Genomic DNA, 21056 nt, shown 5'->3' with positions numbered 1-21056 from the left:
CCACTGGCAAGTGGCAACAGCTGATTCCAAGAGCAACATTTTTCAAATAACAGGATCCCACAATTTCAAGGGGCTCGGTGGCTCTACATAATTCAGTATGGAGGAGCTCTGCTAAGTTCTCTCATGAACCATTATTCCAACATGAAGCAGGATGATTATGTCTAGCTACATAGGACCACGAAGATGCATGAACATTTTCCAGGTAGCTACCCTGATGTCTTTAGTTTAAGGAAATCAACTAGGCCTGTTATATTACCTCTGAAAGAAAAGCTGAAGGAGGCCAAAGCCAGACCAAAAAAGAGCAAACCTCTGCACGCATCACACCTCTTCAAGGAGGGAGAAAATTTATGAATTGTGATCTCAACAAATGTCTCCTCTATCGTAAAGTGGACATATTAAACTTGTAGTTTAGATACGTAAACACATCATGTAGATCCTGCAACATAGCCAAGAGAATACAAAACTCTGCCTTATTTTATCAGTCGGCAGGATTCATGAATAAAAACAACAAAAGCTGTTGTAAAGTTTAATTGAGACCAGATAATGTAGCTAGTACACCTTTTTCAGGACTGTACTTTTTCAAGCACTGTCTGAAGGTTCTTTTAATCCTCGCTCTCTCAACAATTGCGGATGCACTAATAATGCTTCAAACAGTCCCTCATAGACAATTCACTTGCTGGAATAGTGTCCAGTGCTGCTGAGAGAACGCGGCGGGCTCAGAGTTAAAGCTTAGTATATAAACACAAAATATCAAGAGTGTGGATGCCTGAATAGAAAATAAATTTCCTGAAAACATTCAGCAAGTCAGGTCAGATAAATGATCAAAGTTGCATAATTACCCAGTTGTTTACCCAAAGTAATACATTGTGATAATTCATACCATCAAACTGGAAATAACGCACTGATTGTTTACTCTCAGTCTTAAAAGTTGGTATGTTATAACTATTACATTCATGCAAGGGCCATTTACATTCTGCATTCACCATTGGGAAGAATCTCCATCTGGTACAAATAATCAATATAATATCAAGTTACAAATCAAGAATCATCTGTATTAGCTTCCAGATCTGTCCTCATACATCTGTGTAAACAGGGGATGAAGCTGATGTCAGTTTGGGTCAAGACAGTATAATTCCATGCACTGCTAATCAAAATAAAGTGAACAATCTAATGTGAGATCTCCTATGTTAAAGATAAACTGGGGAAAAGTGTGGGCCATTACCGCACCAGTGTAAGATCTTTGTTCCAAAGCCGCAAGGTTTTCTTTGGCTCGAATAGTTTGAATAAAATGTGTCTCTAATTTACTTTTCTCAAATTCAAAATCTTGTACACTAGAATAAATGCAACTGAAGCAACAATTTCAAGAGCCAGACAGCATGTGCTTAGAGCTGAAATAGGTTAAAGTAATATTTTATACAGACAAGAAACTCAGATCATTACTCATATCATCCGGCGACTAATTTTGAACAGAAAATTTCAGTCATGCACATTACCTGGTGATGTTCTTCAACAATAGTGGCAGAACTAGCAAACTGCAAACAAAGTATGTCTGAAAAGTTGCTTCTTAAAATAATTGATGACAAAATGCTCAACACAAAAGACGAGAACTGAAACTATTTCTAAACACCTGCTCAGACAGTTGCCATAAACTCCACTTCAGCAACATAAAAAGAAAGGTTCAACTACTCTTTGGTTCTGAATAAATAATGCACAAGCACCAAATGTGACATGTCGGGAAGAGGGGAAAATAAGCAGAGAAATTCTACCTTCATTCCAAAGTCACGTATTCTATCACAGAGGCAGAGAGGAAGGAGAAGGTTCAAAGATCTAATTTAGTTTTACAATAAATTAACCCACAAGATGTTCTTATCTATTCCCAGTATATTAGATCACATGCAACTCTTTTCATTCTAATATTCCTTGGATTTATTTCCCCCCCCCCCATATTTTCAGTTAAGCACTAATAATTGAATAGCTTGTACACAGAACCAGGCCTCAATGTGATCGGGTTAATCATCATACAGAGAAATGTAATAAAAAGATTAGTCAAAATCAAAAGGAAATTCCAGAGAGTAATGTCTTAACAGCTTTATTTGATTTTTTAATATATCAAACTACAGTTAACTTGCGAGTGTATGGTTAAATATAAAATGTCATCTACATTTCACAAGCATCTTGTTTGCTGTTAGCCACCATAAAATCCAATTATAAATCACATCTGTACACAAATTGCACCATAATTTTACAGTGGCTGTTTTGGTTAATAGCATTTTTCTTTATAAAAGAACTGGCAGTCCACATTGTTGTTTAAACAATAATCTGCCAATGATGATGCAATTTGTACATGGGAGTTTACAGTATACAGTCTTGCTCTGGACGTCATGACAGTTATTTTACAAATGAACATTTATTTTAACACAAATGCTCGTAAACCAGAAAATGTACATACAAAATCTGTTAAAAGTGCAGAGAATAGGCTTACCAAGTTTAGAGCACTTCTGCAAATAGAATCAAATGTAATAAAATTGTTTTAAAGTTCAATTCCAAAGAGATATATGCATATATTGAAACCTTTCTTAAATCCTTTGGATGTTAGATTTTAATTGATTATTTCCAAAAATCTGGCAGCGAATTTAGTAACAAATATCTACATGCAAAAATTTGGATATTAAAACAGGCAAACAATATTCAAATGTGCAAACAGATATTACTGACTTCTGGATGCCAATTCTAAATATAATTTAGTTTATTTTGGAGGAAGGAGCCAAAATTCACCAATTACAAAAAAAGTGCGTAGCGTCCAATGTTGCCAATTTGGTAGTTTTGAAGGTTAAAGTCTGGGTGCAATGCGGTTTGATTTTGTGGGCACTTGATTTGAACATTTCTCCTTGCCTGTCAGAACACAGAGGAATGCAATAAATTGGTACTAAAATCACTGCCACTTAAGGTGAGTTGAAGAGAATTAATTTGATAAATAAGAGAAGACAAAGACAGAAGATTTGAAATAAGCTCTAGATACTATATTACTAAATTTGCACATCGCATCGCTGTACAGAAACACAGTGAGGCCTGGTGATACATAAAAAGCAAGCAATCCTGTTAGATGTTACTGACAAGTAAGCAGAGCACATCATGAAAGCAAAAGAAATTGGTGATAGATTGCCAACAGTTGGGTAACTTGTGCATTGATTCAGATACAGAGGATTTACATGGGAACATCAAAAGCTACAGTTCAGCTTACAACTGGTAGGTCTATTGAAGCTTCTAATGCAGCACTCAAGGTTAATTGCACATACAGAGTCATGGAAAGAGATCACCATTACTGTACAGTTTTTCTTTCCTAGGAAAGAAGAACATTAATTCTACTAATTATAGCTTTGTTGCTTACCATCCTTGAACAATGAGTACTAGAACACAACTTTGTCAGCAAATTCAGCCAAAAAAGCAAATAAATCAACAGCAGGGAACCTGACCATCAATCGTTACAGGTATATATCCAGTGACACCCAAGATTATTTAAGGTACTTTTTTTAAAAAAATTGAAGAATCGAAGCACTTTAGTTGAAATTTTCTGGACAATAACACTTAACAACAATAAAGCACATTCCCTAATTCAATTTAAATAGATTTTGTTTTACAAGTATAGTATTACATTTTTGGCATTTTCAAATTCTAAAAATGGTTCTCAAAAATAATTTCATTTTCCCATTTCATAAAAAAGTGGTACTAGTAATAAAACTGCTAGCTTCTGAAAGGCTCAAGCTGCTTTATGCACGAGAAGGTTAAACTTGCGGGTTATGCTGAAAGCACATTCTATAAACAACATCTATTCTCCAAAGGATTATTTTCCAAATCCAAATCCTTCCAATAGGTCTCAAGCTCTCCTCAAACCACACATTACTCATACCACCTTACCTGCAGTTACACCAAAATATCTTCCCAACATTTGAAAGCTGATCAAAATATTTAACACTGTTTATTAATCTGTTTAAATATTCTAATAGAAAATGAAATTCGTCAGCCTAATTATTGAAATGCAGTCTTTTAAAATACATATCCTCTATTTTATATAGTATATTCCTTAATTACTACCAACGTACTGAGCCAACATCAGCAGAGAATGGCCTGGACAGGGTTCGGGATGAATTTGAGTGCCGTTCTCCAAGACTCAATGTTCTTTTGCGCTCACGGACCAAAGCCTTCTGATGTCTCTTCATGCGTTCCAGCTGCTCTTCGGCACTCATTCTGCCTCTTTGGTGTTCTCCATAGAGACGCTCCAAGGCACTCTTTGGTCTTTCCTGCAACCATAGCATATGGAGAAGTGGATGAGAATTAAAAAACACTAATCATTTACAAAATCAAGAGCTTCAGATAAAAGTATGAAAGTAGCAAATATCAAGCTGCCTACACAACTGAACCACGATTGAAATGAGGATGGGTAGTCAGAAACTGTGTGCAATATTGATGCTGTACCTCACCTCCAATAAACTGCCACTGGGTGTGGAGCTAGTCTTTAGAACATGTTAGAAATTCTTCATTACAGACTACATTCTGGAACTAAGTTCATCCACATCGCAGAGTCTGAGTAAAACTATGAAGACAATGCTTATATTTGCATAGAGAACAAGCTCAAAATTGTAGTTGACTTGCTTGCTGCAGCATAGGAGAGAATGAGCCTTACATTCAACATGACCAACACACCAAGATCCTCTACCAAACTGTCCCTGTTGCACTCTCAACTTCATTATGAGACCCCCAGAAAATTAAGACCACTTTCCATATCTCAGGAGCCTCCTCTCACTGAAGGCAGTCAACAATGAAGAACTTCAACATTGACTTCAATATATCAGGCAGCATTTGTTATGTCAAGGACAAAAGCATTTAAAGAACAAGTCCTCAGACTGCAACAAACCCAAGATTGACTAGACAGTGGTTTCCTCTGCCTTCTTATGCTTGAGACCCAGACTACCTATAACAAACATCTCAAAATAGTGGGAAAAAAATATTTCCACAATACCTCTGCCAAATTCTCCAAATTAACCATTGCTAGCATCCTTTTCCAGATCAGCACGCCTGGTATTGAGATCCTAATTTCTGACAGTCAGCTATTCAAATGCCCAAATCCAGTTGCCCAATGCAAACACTTTATTTCAAGCTCTCTCATATTAGATTGCCATGAAGTCATACGCAAAGCTTGTGATCAGAGCTTCCTTGAAGGAAATCAGCATTCCCATTGATTCCTGGAACCTCTGAATCAAAGCCTCTTAAAGTGAAGGAATGTTCAGGATGGCACTGAGCATCTTGAGGCCATATATCAGGAGCACACGGAGACCCTTCAGAAGTGGGGAAGTAACAAACTACCCACCCATTTTGTAAACTCCTTCCTGTGTCAAATGTGGAAGAGTCAGAAATTCCCATACTGACCTTATTGGTCACCTACGAGCTCTCAAAACCAGAATGGAAGCAAATCATCCTACTTTAAACAGCAGGCAGCTGAATCTGTTTCAGAATATTATTAGAGACATTGTTCTATAAGCATGGAACACTGTTGCACAGATGAGGTACTCAATTAAATATATTAATCAGAATCAAGCTGGACCAATCTCCTCCATGTCCCTAGTTGTAATAATGCCACCAAAAGCAGGCATTCAAGTTGCTACTGAAGATGGAGAAGAGATTAATGATATTAATTAACCCAGACCTGGTACTGCAATGCAGGCAGTATGCTGACATTGCGACATCTGCTCAGTATAATCATTTCCATATTCTGCTCGTGTAAAAATACGTTGCTGTTTGGTTCTGTGCACCAGTCAATGGTCCAACATCAAAACTTAACACCAACTGAAGTCAGCCTGCACTACCTGAAGGACACCCACACAAAGTTCAGATGCAGAGTAGCTGGAAAAGGTGATTGCAGTCATGTAAAAAGTGAACCTGACCTGGGAAACCAGACAATAGAAAATCAAAATACAGGGCAGGTTTTAAATTGCTCAGTTGGTACAGTGAAATGTTTGAAATGGGTGGTTACAGATGTCTTATATGCACAGATAATCACAAAGCTTTCCAAACATATCATTCAGTATCAACCAACTAGATCAGAAATCCTGTTCAGAGGCAAGTTTAGAAGTCTCTCAAGCATAATTTTCAGTAAATGCACCATCAAATACATGTCATTTTAATTGGCAGTCTCTGGCATGTCACAAATCACTTTGTCCTCATTCCTTATCTATCAATAATCCCTCAGGTCTTGTGTCAAACATACACAAACCTCACATCACCATTATATATTAGGATCTTGCTACACTCAGTCTCTCATCTTCCATACTCTGGCAGTCATTCAATATGCAGACATCAACAAATTCCATAAAGCTCTGATTTACTTCCTTCCTTCTTGCAGGAGAGAATTATGCATTTTATCTGTATGCAGGCACATACCTATTGCTGATTAATGACAGACCTGAAGACATTGAAGATGACTTGTATCTAATGTCCTTTCCCAGTTTTTCATCCTGATTTACAAGCCGCAGGTAAGTTAAGCCTGCAGCTCACTGCACTCCTATTCCCTGAAAACAGTTCACTCTTGTACTCAAGCAGCACAAACAGAGTATATAGCTGGGAAAGAACAAGATAATAATAAAGGTGCATCATCATTTATTTTCACACTTCATGCTCAGATAAAGACAAATAATTTAGAGAATAGTGAAAAAGCTGGATCTGCACTTTACGAGATCCCAAGTGTGGAGCTAGGGCGGGACGCCAAGCACAGCTGACCAAGGAGACACTTGGGATGCAAGAGCATCTTTATGACTCACCCTAAAGGCAGTGGGTAATGGGAATATTGAACAAAATACTCAATGCACTTTGTTCAGAAGCTGAAGAACAGCACATTGCTTCTTTGAAATACAGGAAATACACAGCCTAAGGCTAAAACAAGCTACATTAAATTCTTCGTCAAGAAATGTGTAGCCCAAAAATGCAGCAACTTATTTTTGCCTAGTATAACTTAAGTTCATTAATCCAACAGGGGAAGCAAAACTAAACCTCTGAAGATCAGAACCTGAATTCAAAGAGGAATTAAATTTAGCCCTTTCCACACACCCCCCAAAAAAACCCCTAGCTCAGGTGCACAAGGGGAAACATACTGACTTCGACTTTTCTCAGATCCTTCCTTATGCTGCCAATTAAGTGCCAGAGTAACAATATAAACTGTAGCAAGCATAGCCACAGAGCTGCATCATTATCTTTAACAAAGTCTTTAATTTGGACTAATTTCCTCTAAGATGCTTAAACTTAGTTTTGCCTGAAAAACAGGGATAATGAGGGAGTCTCATTAGCAACTAGTTATGCTGTTTTAAAATAGATTGTACTCAGCGGTCTTTTCCATGGTTATATTTAATTCATTAGTTCTAATACTTTGCAGGAGAATTCATCACAGCCCACATTTATTTGTTCTATCTTGTGAAATCATAATCAATAGTCGAATTTTTCTTGGAACCTGCAAAATCTCACCCCAACTCAAAATATTTTTGCTACATTCACCCCAAGTTTAGCATGAACCTGCACTGCCGGCCACTGTTCATAGCTCTGCTAAATATCACGTGAAGACTTAGTAATTAAATTGTCACCATCATTTAAATCCAGCTTATTGTGCAGGACAGAATTCCAAAACATTTAAGGAACAGTTTACAAACAGTTTTACCTTAGAGCTGGCTTCATCTTTTTTCCGCCGAAGTGTGACGTAGGAGGCTATGGTCGATGACTGCTGCAGCCCTGAGTTAGATGACGGCACCCCTAAAAACACCACAAGTAAAATCAGGCTTACTGAAAATTCCATTCTCAGAGAAAAAGGTGAGTAAACACCAAGGCACAGTAATAGTACTAAAATGCAGCGGTTTATTCTACTGACTGATTGGAGATTTGCTAGTGCAGATTTATTGACTGAGTGACAAAGACCAATAGACATAGGAGCAGAATTCAGCCATTTGTCCCATCAAATCTGCTCTACCATTCAATCATGGCTGACCTATTTTCCCTTTCAATCCTACTCTCTTGCCTTTCTCCTTGTAACCTTTGGTGCCCTAATCAAGACCTTATCAACTACCACTTTAAATACACCCAGGGACTTGTTCTCCACAACCGCATGTGGCAATGAATTCCACAGATTCATCACCCACTGGCTTAAAAGATTTCTCCTTATTTCTGTCCCGACGGGATGTCCTTCTAGTCAGAGCCTGTGCCTCTGGTCCTGGACTCTTCCACTATTGGAAACATCTGCTGCATGTGCATTCTATCTAGGCCATTCAATATTCAGTAGATTTCAATGAGGTCCCCCTGCATTCTTTTAAACTCCAGGAAGTACAGGCCCAGAAAACACTTCTCATACATTAACCCTTTTATTCCCAGGATCATTATTGTAAACCTCCTCTGGATCCTTTTCGATGTCAGCTCATACCATCTCAGATATGGGCCCAAAACTACTCACTAGACTCCAAATGCAGTCTGGCCTATGCTTTATGAAGTCTCAGTATTCCATTCTTATTTTTATATTCTAGTTCTCATGAAATGAATTATTTTGCCAAATTTACAACCGACTCAACCTGCACAAGGACCCCCCAAGTCCCTTTGCATCTCCAATTTCTGAATTTGCTCCCCAGTTAGAAAATATGTCTTTATTCATTCTACTAAAGTGCTGTAATGGCATTGGGGTCACTCTAGGCTATCAAGGAGGAAATACTTCAGGTAAGTATTTTAAACACAGTTTATTTTATTTTTAATTATACACATTTAGGCTTAGACAAATAGCTCTAAACACACATTTAAAACTCACTTCTAGTTTATAAAAGGTTTCTGAATTACAAAAGATTTATAAACTTCAAAGGATTTCCAAACATGAGTACAATTCTTAAGAAATAAAAGAACATACCAACAAGTTGCAGACCGACGAGTCGTCCATCACAAAATTTGAAGATTGAGAAATGAATTCTAGTTTTGCTTTCTGTCACCACGCCTTTCTCTTTGTCATTCCGAACAATCTGCAATGCTTTCTAACATCTATACCGTTTTGCCGCCAGTTGATTTATTTACATGTGATGTTTCTCAGATACCTTTCCTGGAACAAAGTAATTCACACAACTTCTGGGGACAGAGAGCCCAGACATCCAAAAAACTGCTGTGAGGGCCAACTCTCTCAGTACACAAATATCCCAATCATTGATTGACTAACTATGCCTCTGACCATGTTCAATGTGCTAAGTGACAAAATAAGCCTGGTCTGGAATCTTCCTTGATCTTTATCACATTCATACAAATAACTTGGCACTAGTTGCCTGGTTTGATATAGGCCAAATAGCGGCTTCTTCGAGATCATCTGCAGAAACAGTTTCAATTTCTCTCTTTAATGCCTCTTTTTTCCTTTTCAAGGTGGCTGGGATTCTGTCGAAGTCCGTGACCTGCAGCTGCACTCAAACTGTGGCTCTTCATGGCTCCTGGAGCTCACGGACTGGCCATTTTTCAACCTATCCAGGAGTAGCCTGGAAGAATGTGCGCCCCTGGCGCGTACTCCATGCTGGTGTCGCTGACTGAGGCGTCGCGGGAGAAGGAACATCAGAATCTCACAGAGGTGGATACAGCTAACAGAGGTCTCTGGACTCGAGTGATTACTCCCTCGTTCTCTTTCTCTCGATGGTGGGGAGAGTGTGCTGCCGGTTCTCAAGTCAGAGAACTTTGGAATAAGAAGCAAGGCGGCAGATTGTAACACCGCAACAGTGACTGCTTGTTAGTCTGTTTCGCTGCGAAATGGGTGACAGCTCTCTGTCCCTCATTAGTGAGAGAGCGAGTCTGTGGCATGTCGAACTATTGGGTAAACAATAGCTTTTTTTGACTGCAGATCACGATCTCTCCTTGGCGGCTCTGCTACTGCTTGCTTGGTTGGTAGGCGACCGGTGCTGAAACTTTCTGCAGAATGGGTGGAGGGGAGGAGGTTGATGCTTCGCTGCTGCGTGCGCATGGGAGGGGGGGAGGGGGGTTTTGGGTTCTAGCATTTCTCTGTCGTTCTCTCTTTGGGGTTCCCTTCTGCTTTCATGGACGTCTGTGAAGAGTAAGAATTTCACGTTGTACACTATACATTAACTGATATTCAAATGGAACCATTTGTCTTGGGTTTGGCTGATGCAGATGAGAACATCTCATCATCACTTCGCTTTGCAAACCAGTTCTCTTGAGCAGCCCCTTTCCTGCAGCGAGCCAGCACCCTGTACTCTGTAGACAGTGCTGTTTCTTTGCCACACTGCCCTTTTAACCTCAGACTGACTATTGCTTGCAATTGGCATTAAGAACTGAAAACGTGTTCTTGTTTACAGCAAGGAATATTGGTTAGAAGTTTAACTTTGTCGCAAACAACCCTGACCCTTTGAAAAGGCTATGCTGTTGTACTAGAAAGCTGAAGTTTGCAACAAGCCTCCTGGACCTTGAAAGTGAATATCCTTTACAGTGCATAACCATACACTGTATTCCATCTGACATTTCTTTACCCATTCTCCTAATCTTTCTAATTCAACCTGTAGACTTCCTGCTTCCTCAACACTAGCTGCCCCTCTATCATCCTCAAACTTGGCCTCAAAGCCATTAACTCCATGATCCAAATCATTAACATATAATGTACAAAGTAGCGGACACAACACTGACCCCCGCGGGACACCACTAGTCATTGGTAGCCAACCAGAAAGGACCTCCTTTACTCCCATCTTTGCCTTCTGCCAGTCAACCAATCATCTGCCCATGCTGGTATTCTTCCTATAATACAATGGGCTCTCATCTTGTTTAGGACTGCAGGATCCAACTGAGAAGCATACAGAGCAGGACTAATGGAGTGGACACTATAACTATAATTAGCAACTCTCAAGCAAGTTAAGCTGCACATTACCAAGGGTTACCAGGCCTAATTAAGTAACATCTTTTGGATACAAAATTGTGTGGACCATGGACATCAAGTGAGGACGAGACTAGGTTGAACTATGATGTCACCGAAACGGGTCCTTCCGCCCACCATGTCGACGTCTGTCTTTGAATATCAGACAGCTTACACTCAAAGCCTTCCTATGCACACAATAAACACATGGCTGGGCGAGGCAAGAACATGTTCAACTTATGCGCCCAAATGTCAATTACAGGCCAGAGGCTTATAAAGATACAGGAATTAGGAGCAATAAGTTAGAGCAAGAAAAAAAAAACAGTATAGCAATGAATGTGTACAAATCCAGAATTCCAGTGTTGGGAAAATGGCAACCTATGTAGGCTTTATCATAATAAATGTGAATGAAATAGCTACCAAATACTTTACTTTAAATTATCCCCAATGCATTCTATGTTTTGTGTATTAAAAGCATTTCCCATTAGAATCCACTCAAGTCCTCTCATATTTTAGTCATCACAGTTCAGATGTAACATTTTGACTGGCATTAACAAGGGCACATAGAATTGGCTGTTATTCTAGTTGAATTATTTTCCATTCTGCTAGGTTCTGAGCATTGATAACCTACTTTTACCATTGCAACTCTGAACCTAGATACTTACTGGCAACTCTCAGCTGGTTTTATTTTGCCTTTTGACTTTTAGAAACTTACTAATCTATGCTATAAATTTCACCATGGTATGAATGTAGATAATAACCTGAGTACTGTAGATCTATAAGAACAACTTTTCACACCTTTAGCAGTATCTCTTCTCTGATAGTTCCACTGATTATGGCAAATGGAACTAACTGTGCAACAGGAAACAATTAAATCTCAGCTGCCATCTCAGGTTCATTTAAATTTAACAAAACACAGAATGCTACATATGACTAGGAGGGGGGAAATGATTGTACCTGGGCACCTGATACAGTTAGAACCTGATATAGCAAAAATTACTTTCACTGTGGTTTACTGGGTTGAGATTCACAAGTGAAGAATGACTCAGACATTGAAAGCACACATTTAACCACACCAGCATTAGAAGTCCAAGTATTCAGAAGCGGGGACTTACTAGCAATACAAGGAAATGGGTGTCTATCATTCTGCTACAGTAGAGCCCTAACCTACCTCTACCAGGCAGAGTCTGTAAGTTGCTGTCAGATCTCAAGGCTCCAGTTGCGGTGACACTGAAGCCACTTCCGACTGATGCAAGTTCAGGATCACTCATGTATGAACGTAGCTCTGCCTAAAACAAATGAAAGAAATTTCACAATTAAAATCAAACTCGTTACTAATCAACATGCAATTGATACAGATTCTTCTGCATCATCTTCAGTGGCAACTGATCACTGAATAATACTTGCTGGTAAGATGGTATTAATGTATTCCTACTCACTAAATTACTACTATCGTTAAACATCTGATTTGGAAAGGAAGTAGTTCGGGATTTTGTTTTGAAAAGGAATGATCCAATTGCTTTTCTTTGAAAATAGATAGAAATAGAATGGAAAATATGATTTTGGAATGTTATTTTGATATTGTTACAGCAAATTGAAAATGATTCATACCAGTATAATCTTGATAAGCGCCAAGAAATAACTTCAACTAAGATCTGAAATTTGAATGATTCAAAGCAATTGACTGTTGTTATGGGATAATGGAGTCTCTCTCTGAATGGGTGACTTTAGACTTATTTTTCTTTGTTGTATATAAAATGTCATTTGTTCTGACAGCGTAGATTTGATTTGTACAATAGCAAAGTTGGAAAAATTGGCCTTATACAGGTACTGTGCAAAAAAGATTAACGTAGAATCATACAAATTTAACCCATGGCAGTCAATTGGATTTCCAGATTAGTGTGTGGCCCTTCAAATTACAGCACTTCAAATGCTAATTTGCCTACTTCAGACCACACTTGCACTGCCCTTTGGTCAAAACATTTCCTCAGCTCTCTTTAATCCTTCTGAAAAATAACTTCCTAGTTACTAGTAAATGAAGTAGATTCCCTGAGTGCCTTCTATTTAAGTGTCTCATCAATCGAACTGTCCCTCAGCCTCATTTGCTTCAAACAGAGTAACACCAGCCTAGCCAATCTCTTCTCATAACTAAGATTCACCAGTTCTGACAACATCTCTCCATAGTCCTCCTAAAGGTTTGGTGTGTTATATAAAATATTCAGTTTATCTTCACTAATACCATCATACCATTTTCCCAGTATTGATAAACTCCCTCCGCCATTACTTACTTTGTAATCTCCATTCACGTAATGGCCAAACTCCCGGTCTCTCTTCCTCTCATCTGATTGTCGTTTCAGTCCCCTGACTGATGTGTGTCTGATGACTGTTGCATCTTTTGGAAGAGGTGGTACAGCCGGTGGCTGGTCATCAGGACTGTACATCTGGGGGAGAGGTGGTCGAGGAGGAGCTTGATCCTCTAACTATATGAGAATTTTAATTTGAAATATTAAGTAAAGATATCAGAAACAACATCATTGGCGTACTGCCAAATCTCTAGGATTCTAAAATATGAAGATTAAGCAATTAAAAAAGATAATATTTTAAAAATTCAACATATACAAGCAAAACTGTTAAAGACAAAATTTAATCCTAAATTTTAAATTGTTTTAAGTAGGTGATTTAAGTAATGATACAGGAAGGTTCAAATAACATGTAACCATTAAACATGATAGACAATGGAAACAAATAAATCATTCTACAAAAATTGAGTAAGGAAAGATCATGAGAAGATAGCAAGTGGGGGGTGGAAATTAGATCAATAGAAAAAGACTGAAAGGCCTTTTCCAGTTGTTAAAAAAAAACCGTTATACTTGGAAGTTTCTCTAAACAAAAAAAAAGCTTGAGTTTGGAAAATCAAAAATGGCAGAATCCATCTAGACTAGAGAACTAAGGAACAGCAAATTTCTTAATCTCTTCACATCTGGCTCCCACCTGTTGGAAAATAACCAATACTTCTAAAAGTCTCAAATATTTACCACAATTTGAAAAATCTTGATAATACTTACTGAATTTTGATCCAAATTGAACTGAGGCAGACTTAGTGATTGAGGTTGAAGCTTGAACTGAGGCCGAGTTTGTGGTTCAGCTCGTGTTTCCACAGGCTCGAGAGAAGGCAGCACTGGACTGACGGGGGGACTTGGCCGAGTTGTAGGTTTCTTCACTGGCATTGATATGGAAGGCACTGCTGACAAAGGCACATGTTCTCTCTCTACATGGAAAAAAAAGTACATTCTTAACCAGAATCAAGAATAAATCAATACTTAATACAGCTAAATTTGGATTTTAATTAAAATTCATGCATGAGTTAGGCCCATTGAAAATTATGTTCAGCAACAACAGCCTTCATTATCATACAAAATTTAAGGCAGTTTAATGATTCAAGCTTGTTCACAGGAGCATAATGAACCTAAATTGTATGCCAAGCCTCAAGGAAAGATGAATACAGACAGGAAGGTATGTTCCACATGGTACTTTAACAGACAAGGTGAAGGGAGACAAAGTAACTTGGGATGGAAATTCTAGAGGCAAGGGCCAGCTAGCTAAAGGCACAAAAGTGGAAAGATTAACACTGCGGATGTTCAAGAGGTACAGATATCTAAGGTTTGCCGAGCTTCACTAGCTTAAGAAATCAAGGTTATATGGAGAATGAGAATTTTTAAATTGAGAGTGCTGGCAAACAAACATGGGGATAACCGCAAAAAAAAAACATCCAAGGACCCAAAGAGCACTTCCAGGCAAGGCAAAGACTTGTGTGTGCCTCCTTCAACCTCTTCTATTGCTCTTTGTGCTCCTGATTTCTCCTCTGTCCATAGTGGCCATCATGAGCTCCTGGTTGCTCCCTCTCCCATTCTCACAACCACCTATCCATTGCCTGCTTCTCCACCTCCAGGATGAGGCGCAACACAAACTAAAACAACTTGGATAGTGTGCAATCCAATGGTATGAACTCTTAATTTTATAATTTCAGGTAGTCCCTTCCTCTACTGTTCCCCATCGACCTCCTGTGGAACCACCTCTGGGTCTCCCATTTTTCTCCCCTATGCAAAAACTGCCCCCCCCCCCCCCAAGTCCACCATCATCCATTTTCACCCCCTTTCCCCTAGTGGTCATATACTTCACCCATCAGATCCACCATCACCCATGCGGTTCCATCTGCTCTTCATCGCTGCTTTTAATGCTTCCCATTATCATTTTCCTTACCCATCAGATTTCAACAGTTGAGGACTTTGTAACCCTATCTGCTAGTCTCCGTCCTCACTCTTCCTACCCTTTCCTGTGCCCATTATCCTACAACCCTTCTCAGTCTACCCATCATCTGTCAGCCAGTCTCACCCCCTTGCCTCTGATCTTTATACTCACTATCTTCTCTCTCCACTCTCTGTCTTGATGCAAAGTTGACTTGGGATGCATAAAGAAGTCAGTTCCATATTTGAGTCTTTTCTACACAGGAAGAGCCACAGTGGTTATTTATCAACTTTCTCTCTGCTTAAAGTTACATTAGTTTAATTGTCCCACAGTCTATCCTACAGGTATTTTGCAGAAAGATTTTCAGACTTTAATCAATGCAAACTGAATTAATTCAGATACCATTCCCCAAGCAGAAAAATATCCAATTATAAAAGATAGCCCTGACTTAATAATTTACATTCCTGCCCTGCTACTTTTTTTGTTTTCAGAATAGTACTGTCTAACTCTTGCACTGAATTTCTACAAAAATATATATCCAGCTAATGAAAAACTCAGCTGTACTTGGCAATTTTGCCTCCTTTCAGCTTTTAAAAAAAATATGGCTGTTTCATCACGCTGTGAAACTGAATCACCAAAACTTGAGATACAGTCCAAGCAGCAGGAGAAACCTACATTAGCAAAATGCAATTAGTAGACATATACTTAAGACTTGCAGTTTAACATCTTTAACTCCCTAGGTAGTTTTCTCACTTCTAGTTAAACTCTAATCAAATTGCTGATACAAACAAACAAGATTTTTTCTATACCCACACAAGCAGATGGTACTAAACAGATAGCATCAACTTTCATGCACTAAGAACCTAAAATAAAAATATAAGGTACTGTAAGCATACATTTTTTTCCTAGACTGTAGACCAAGGTTTTGGTAGTATGCCTTCTTGTCTGTGCCTGGACAGAGAGCGCCAACTTAATAAGGAAGCTGGGATTACTTCAGTGACAATGAAATGGCAATCGCATTGATTGTGGCTTTTCACATATGTAATATTTTTGAAAAGCATTACTCTCAAATATTACTGTTTAACAATTTCTTTAAGTAAGGATTCACAAAACCAGAACACCACACTTATGTATAACATTTCAAAGCATTTCACATGATCACTGAAGCTTACTGTGTCTCTGGTACAATTGCAGTACTGAATTGAGAAGTGTGGCAGTGATTCTGGCATTATAGAACCTCAGGAAGTACCAACATAAATTACTTCTTTTGGAAAAATGCTGGCTTAGACAATTATGTTTTGTTGTATTTCCTTCAAAAGGAAATGTACTAGTACAGCTTCATAATATTTCCTATTCCTGCAAAGGAAAATAAACTGACATTGGACTGGAGGGTTAGTTGAGGGCTCCAGGTTTGAGTGTGGCTTAATTTTATTTTGGTCAAGCTAAAGGTATTCCCTGAAGTTTTATTTCAATATATTAATAGAGGTGGAATTTATAGTTACACATTGCCAAAAGACACCACACACACACACACACAAAACTGCTCACACCACAACTCACCAGGATTCTGAATGGATTCAATGATCATTTTGTAGTTGTTCTTTTTAGCACTGAGGCCTCCCATAACATCCTCAATCCTCCACAGATCCTTCCTCATCTGTTCTTGATCCTAACATCAGAAAAGTCATCCATTTTTAAATTCTATGCATGCAAGTCACCCATTGAGTTTGGTAGAAGCAGCAGACATTGGGGAGCAAATGAACAGTTTATGTCCTTTACAATAATTAATTCAGATCATGTTGTTAACCCATGACTATTGCATTCTTCAATAGATGAAATATTATCAAGTTAATACATTAAATTATTAAACAATTACCCAATGAAGTTAAATACATTTCAGCAGATTTTGAAGAACAAAAGGCAGAGTCTGTAAATCCGAACAGTCACTGACCTATAACTTTATTCCTTCTTTCACAGATATAGTTTGACTCGCTAACTATACTCAGCATATTTTAGTTTTATTTTAAAGTGCGTTGTGAAATCAACAAACCTTTATTGGTATTATGGACTGAATGCTGCAATAAAACACTTTAAAGCTGAGTTACTTTTTAAATGTTGTTTTCCAGCTTTACAGCAACTCCTATAAGCTATTTTTCTTTCTCCTAACAATACAAAAGGCATTGAGTGTCCAGTCAACGTACATTTATTGTTTTGAAGTTGTTCTGTTTCAGCACTGATCAGTTCAGAGGTCACAAGGTCAGTAAGAGAGCATTAATGGGGCAAGCAATTGGCTTCATCCGAGTACATCACCACTGACCATGTCTAACTAAGACATATGGTTAAGAGGAGAGAAGAAGCAGAAACACATTCACTCAACCTCAATGTTCTTTCAAGCACTTTATTCATTGTTTCCAGGGCCCTCTGTCAAGTGCGACATTTACGTAGTCTAAGTCAGATACAGTAGTTTTTGAACAGACTAGGAAGTTATTTTATCTGAATTCCATTTTTTTTTTACCCCAGAACTCAAAGTTACAACATTCCAATGACTATCTGCAATCTCTGCACACTTAAAAAGCAACCATAGCAACTCATCATCATTTTTAAAATAAAATTTTTCCACCTTTTGCAAAATTATACAGACCTTCATGTAATATCAGGTTAAATATCTAAGTAAAAAGCAAATACAATCAGTTCACCTGGATGCTTGGCAGCTTCTTCATGTGTCCGAGGATCGTCTCTTTGAGCTGATTCACATCGTTTTCTGTTTGTTCATATTCCTTCCACGCATTCTCCAGCTCCTAACACACAAGTAGTAGTTAATTTCATGGTGTAATTAAGGGGAGGAGAAGGGAAGGGTTGGGTTTAAGTGCATTGAATTGAGTAGTGAAGGGCTCTCAGAAGCCTTTAGAGCATTTTGAACACTATTACATATGCCACCCACAAATATCTAATGATTCAATCAAACAGTTCTCTTTTTTTTTCCTGGCATCATTTTCTGGTGGCCAACCATTTTAATTCAAATTCCCATTCTCATTCCAACATGCTCCTCTGTCGTGATGAGACAAGTTCAGGTTGGAGAAACAACCTTCATATTCCATCCAAGCAGCCTCCAGTCTGATAGTATAAACCTTGATTTCTCCAACTTCCAGTAATTTTTTCCTCCTCCTCTCCTCTTCTCCAATCGAACCGTCCTCTTACCTTTTCTACTCACCTGCCTACCACTTTCCCCTCGTGCCCCTCCTCTTCTCTTTCCCACATGGTCCACTCTCCTCTCCTATTAGATTTCATCTTCTCCAGCCTTTTACCTTTTCCAGCCATCATCTCCCATCTTCTTACTTCACCCCCCCCCCCCCCCACCTATCACCTTCTAGCTTGTACTACTTCCCCTCTCCCCACCTTCTTGTTCTGGCATCTTCTCCCTTACTTTCAGGTCCTGATGAAGTGTCTTGGCCCGAAACATCAACTTTATTTTTTTTTTGCTGCCTGATCTGCTAAGTTTCTCTAGCATATTGTGACTGTGGCTTTAGAAACCAATTTCTTCCTTCCTAAACCCATGATTCTGAAATCTAGTGAATTCCAGTATTTGGAACCAAAGATTAAACACAGGACCTCTGAGTTTAATTCCTCTTTAAACGATACTTATAATTTTAGTTTCAATTGGTTCCGTTTATAGCACAATGAATAGGTTTATCACTATGGAACTGGTCATACAATGATTCCCCAAGTACAGAAATTTTAATTCCAAAAAGTAACAGTTTCACTGAAAACGTTTACTAATTTAGACTACAAGTTCTCAGAAATTCTTGATGCATAAAAAGAATACTGTCAATATTCACAATTTAGAGAAATGTTAATTTATTGATCAATCATCTTTAACTCAATGCAATCATTGAAGAGTCGTCTTAAGGCAGATGAGCTTAGGGCGTGGATTGGCACATGGAATTACAACATTATTGCTATTACTGAGACTTGGTTGCAGGAGGGGCAGAACTGGCAGCTTAATGTTCTGGGGTTCCGTTGTTTCAGACAGAGAGGGAAGGGATGAAAGGGGGCAGAGTGGCATTACTAGCCAGGGAAAATATCACAGCTGTGCGTAGACAGGACAGCCCGGCCTGGAGGGCTTGTCTACAGAGGCCATATGGGTGGAGCTGAAGAATGGAAAGGTGTGACCATACTAATAGGATTGTATTATGGACCACCCAATAGTCAGAGAGAATTGGAGGAGCAAATCTGTAGAGAGATAGCAGACTGATGGAAGAAACAGAAAGTTGTAATAGTAGGGGATTTTAACTTTCCACATATTGACTGGGACTCTCACACTGTGAAAGGGCTATGTGGCTTGGAGTTTGTCAAATGTGTTCAGGAAAGTTTTCTAAATCAATATATAGAGGTACCTACGAGAGAGGATGCAATACTTGATCTCCTATTAGGGAACCAGACAGGTCAGGTGACAGAAGTATGTGTAGGCGAACATTTTGGGTCCAGTGACCATAATGTCATTAGTTTCAAGTTAATTATGGATAAGGATAGGGCCAATTTTGTGGAAATGAGAAAGAATCTAAGAAGAGTGGATTGGGATAAGTTGTTTTCTGTCAAGGATGTGTTCAGTAAGTGCAAGGCCTTCAAAGGCAAAATTTTGAGAGTGCAGGGTTTGCATGTTCCTGCCAGGATTAAAGGCAATGTTAACAGGCATAGGGAACCTTGGTTTTCAAGGGATATTGGCGATCTGGTTAAGAAAAAGAGAGAGGTGTATAGCAGGTATAGGTAACAAGGAACAAATGAGGTACTTGAAGAGTATAGAAAATATAAGAAAATACTAAAGGAGGATATCAGGAAGTCAAAAAGAAGATATGAGGCTGCTTTGGCAGATGACGTGAAGGTAAACCTAAAGGGTTTCTACAAGTATGTTAAAAGGATAATAAGGAACAAAATTGGTCCCCTAGAAGATCAGAGTGGTCGTCTATGGTGGAGCCTCACAAGATGGGGGAGATGTTAAACAGATTTTTGTATCACTATTTACTCAGGAAACTGGCATAGTGTATATGGAAGGAAGGGAAACAAGCAGTAGTGTCATGGAACATATAGAGATTAAAGAGGAGGAGGTGCTTGCTGCCTTAGAGTGAATAAAGGTAGATAAAACCCCCAGGCCTGACATGATATTTCCTCGGACCTTGAAAGAGACTGGTGTAGAAATTGCAGGGGCCCTGGCAGAGATATTGAAAATGTCCTTAGCCACAGGTGTGGTGCCAGAGGATTGGAAGGTAGCTCATGTTGTTTTGTTGTTTAAAAAAGGCTCCAAAAGTAAACCAGGTAATTACAGGCCAGTGAGACTGACATCAGTAGTAGGCAAATTATTGGAAGGTGTTCTGAGAGATCGGATATACAAGTATTTGGACAGCCAAGGGCTGATTAAGGATAGTCAGCATGGCTTTGTGCGTGGTAGGGATTGTGTTTAACAAATCCTGTAGAGTTTTTCAAGAAGGTTACCAAGAAGGTAGATGAAGGAAAGGCTGTGGATGTTGTCTACATGGACTTTAGTAAGGCTTTTGACAAGGTCCAACATAGGAGGTTAGTTCAGAAGGTTCAGACACTAGGTATCCATAGAGAGGTTGTAAACTGGATTCGAAATTTGCTGTGTGGGAGAAGACAGAGAGTGGTAGTGGATGATTCCTTCTCAGACTGGAGGCCTGTGACTAGTGGTGTGCCTCAGGGATCTGTGCTGGGACTATTGTTGTTTGTTGTCTATATAAATGATCTAGATGATAATGTGGTAAACTGGATCAGCAAGTTTGCTGATGACACTAAGATTGGAGGCATTGTGGACAGTGAGGAAGGCTTTCAAAGCTTGCAGAGGGATCTGAACCAACTGGAAAAATGGGCCAGAAAATGGTAGATGGAACTTTTA

At 38.9% G+C, this 21056-nt stretch overlaps 1 protein-coding gene across 17 annotated transcripts in view; it reads right to left on the bottom strand.

Annotated features, from left to right (window-relative positions):
- Window positions 1-21056, bottom strand: part of plekha7b (pleckstrin homology domain containing, family A member 7b) — a 401998-nt gene that overhangs the window by 26906 nt on the left and 354036 nt on the right. For all 17 annotated transcript variants that reach the window (XM_073049397.1, XM_073049398.1, XM_073049399.1 and 14 more), the window contains 7 exons: window positions 17848-17949; window positions 16712-16820; window positions 13972-14174; window positions 13195-13386; window positions 12078-12195; window positions 7700-7791; window positions 4101-4298 (listed from right to left, as the gene is read on the bottom strand). In XM_073049397.1, coding sequence (XP_072905498.1) covers window positions 4101-4298; window positions 7700-7791; window positions 12078-12195; window positions 13195-13386; window positions 13972-14174; window positions 16712-16820; window positions 17848-17949 — 1014 coding nt within the window. The remainder of the gene's footprint in view (window positions 1-4100; window positions 4299-7699; window positions 7792-12077; window positions 12196-13194; window positions 13387-13971; window positions 14175-16711; window positions 16821-17847; window positions 17950-21056) is intronic.

Source organism: Hemitrygon akajei, chromosome 6 (assembly GCF_048418815.1).
Source record: "Hemitrygon akajei chromosome 6, sHemAka1.3, whole genome shotgun sequence".
Taxonomy (NCBI): Eukaryota; Metazoa; Chordata; class Chondrichthyes; order Myliobatiformes; family Dasyatidae; genus Hemitrygon; species Hemitrygon akajei.
The sequence above is the reverse complement of the archived record's forward strand: the minus strand, read 5'-3'. Positions and strand labels throughout refer to the sequence as shown.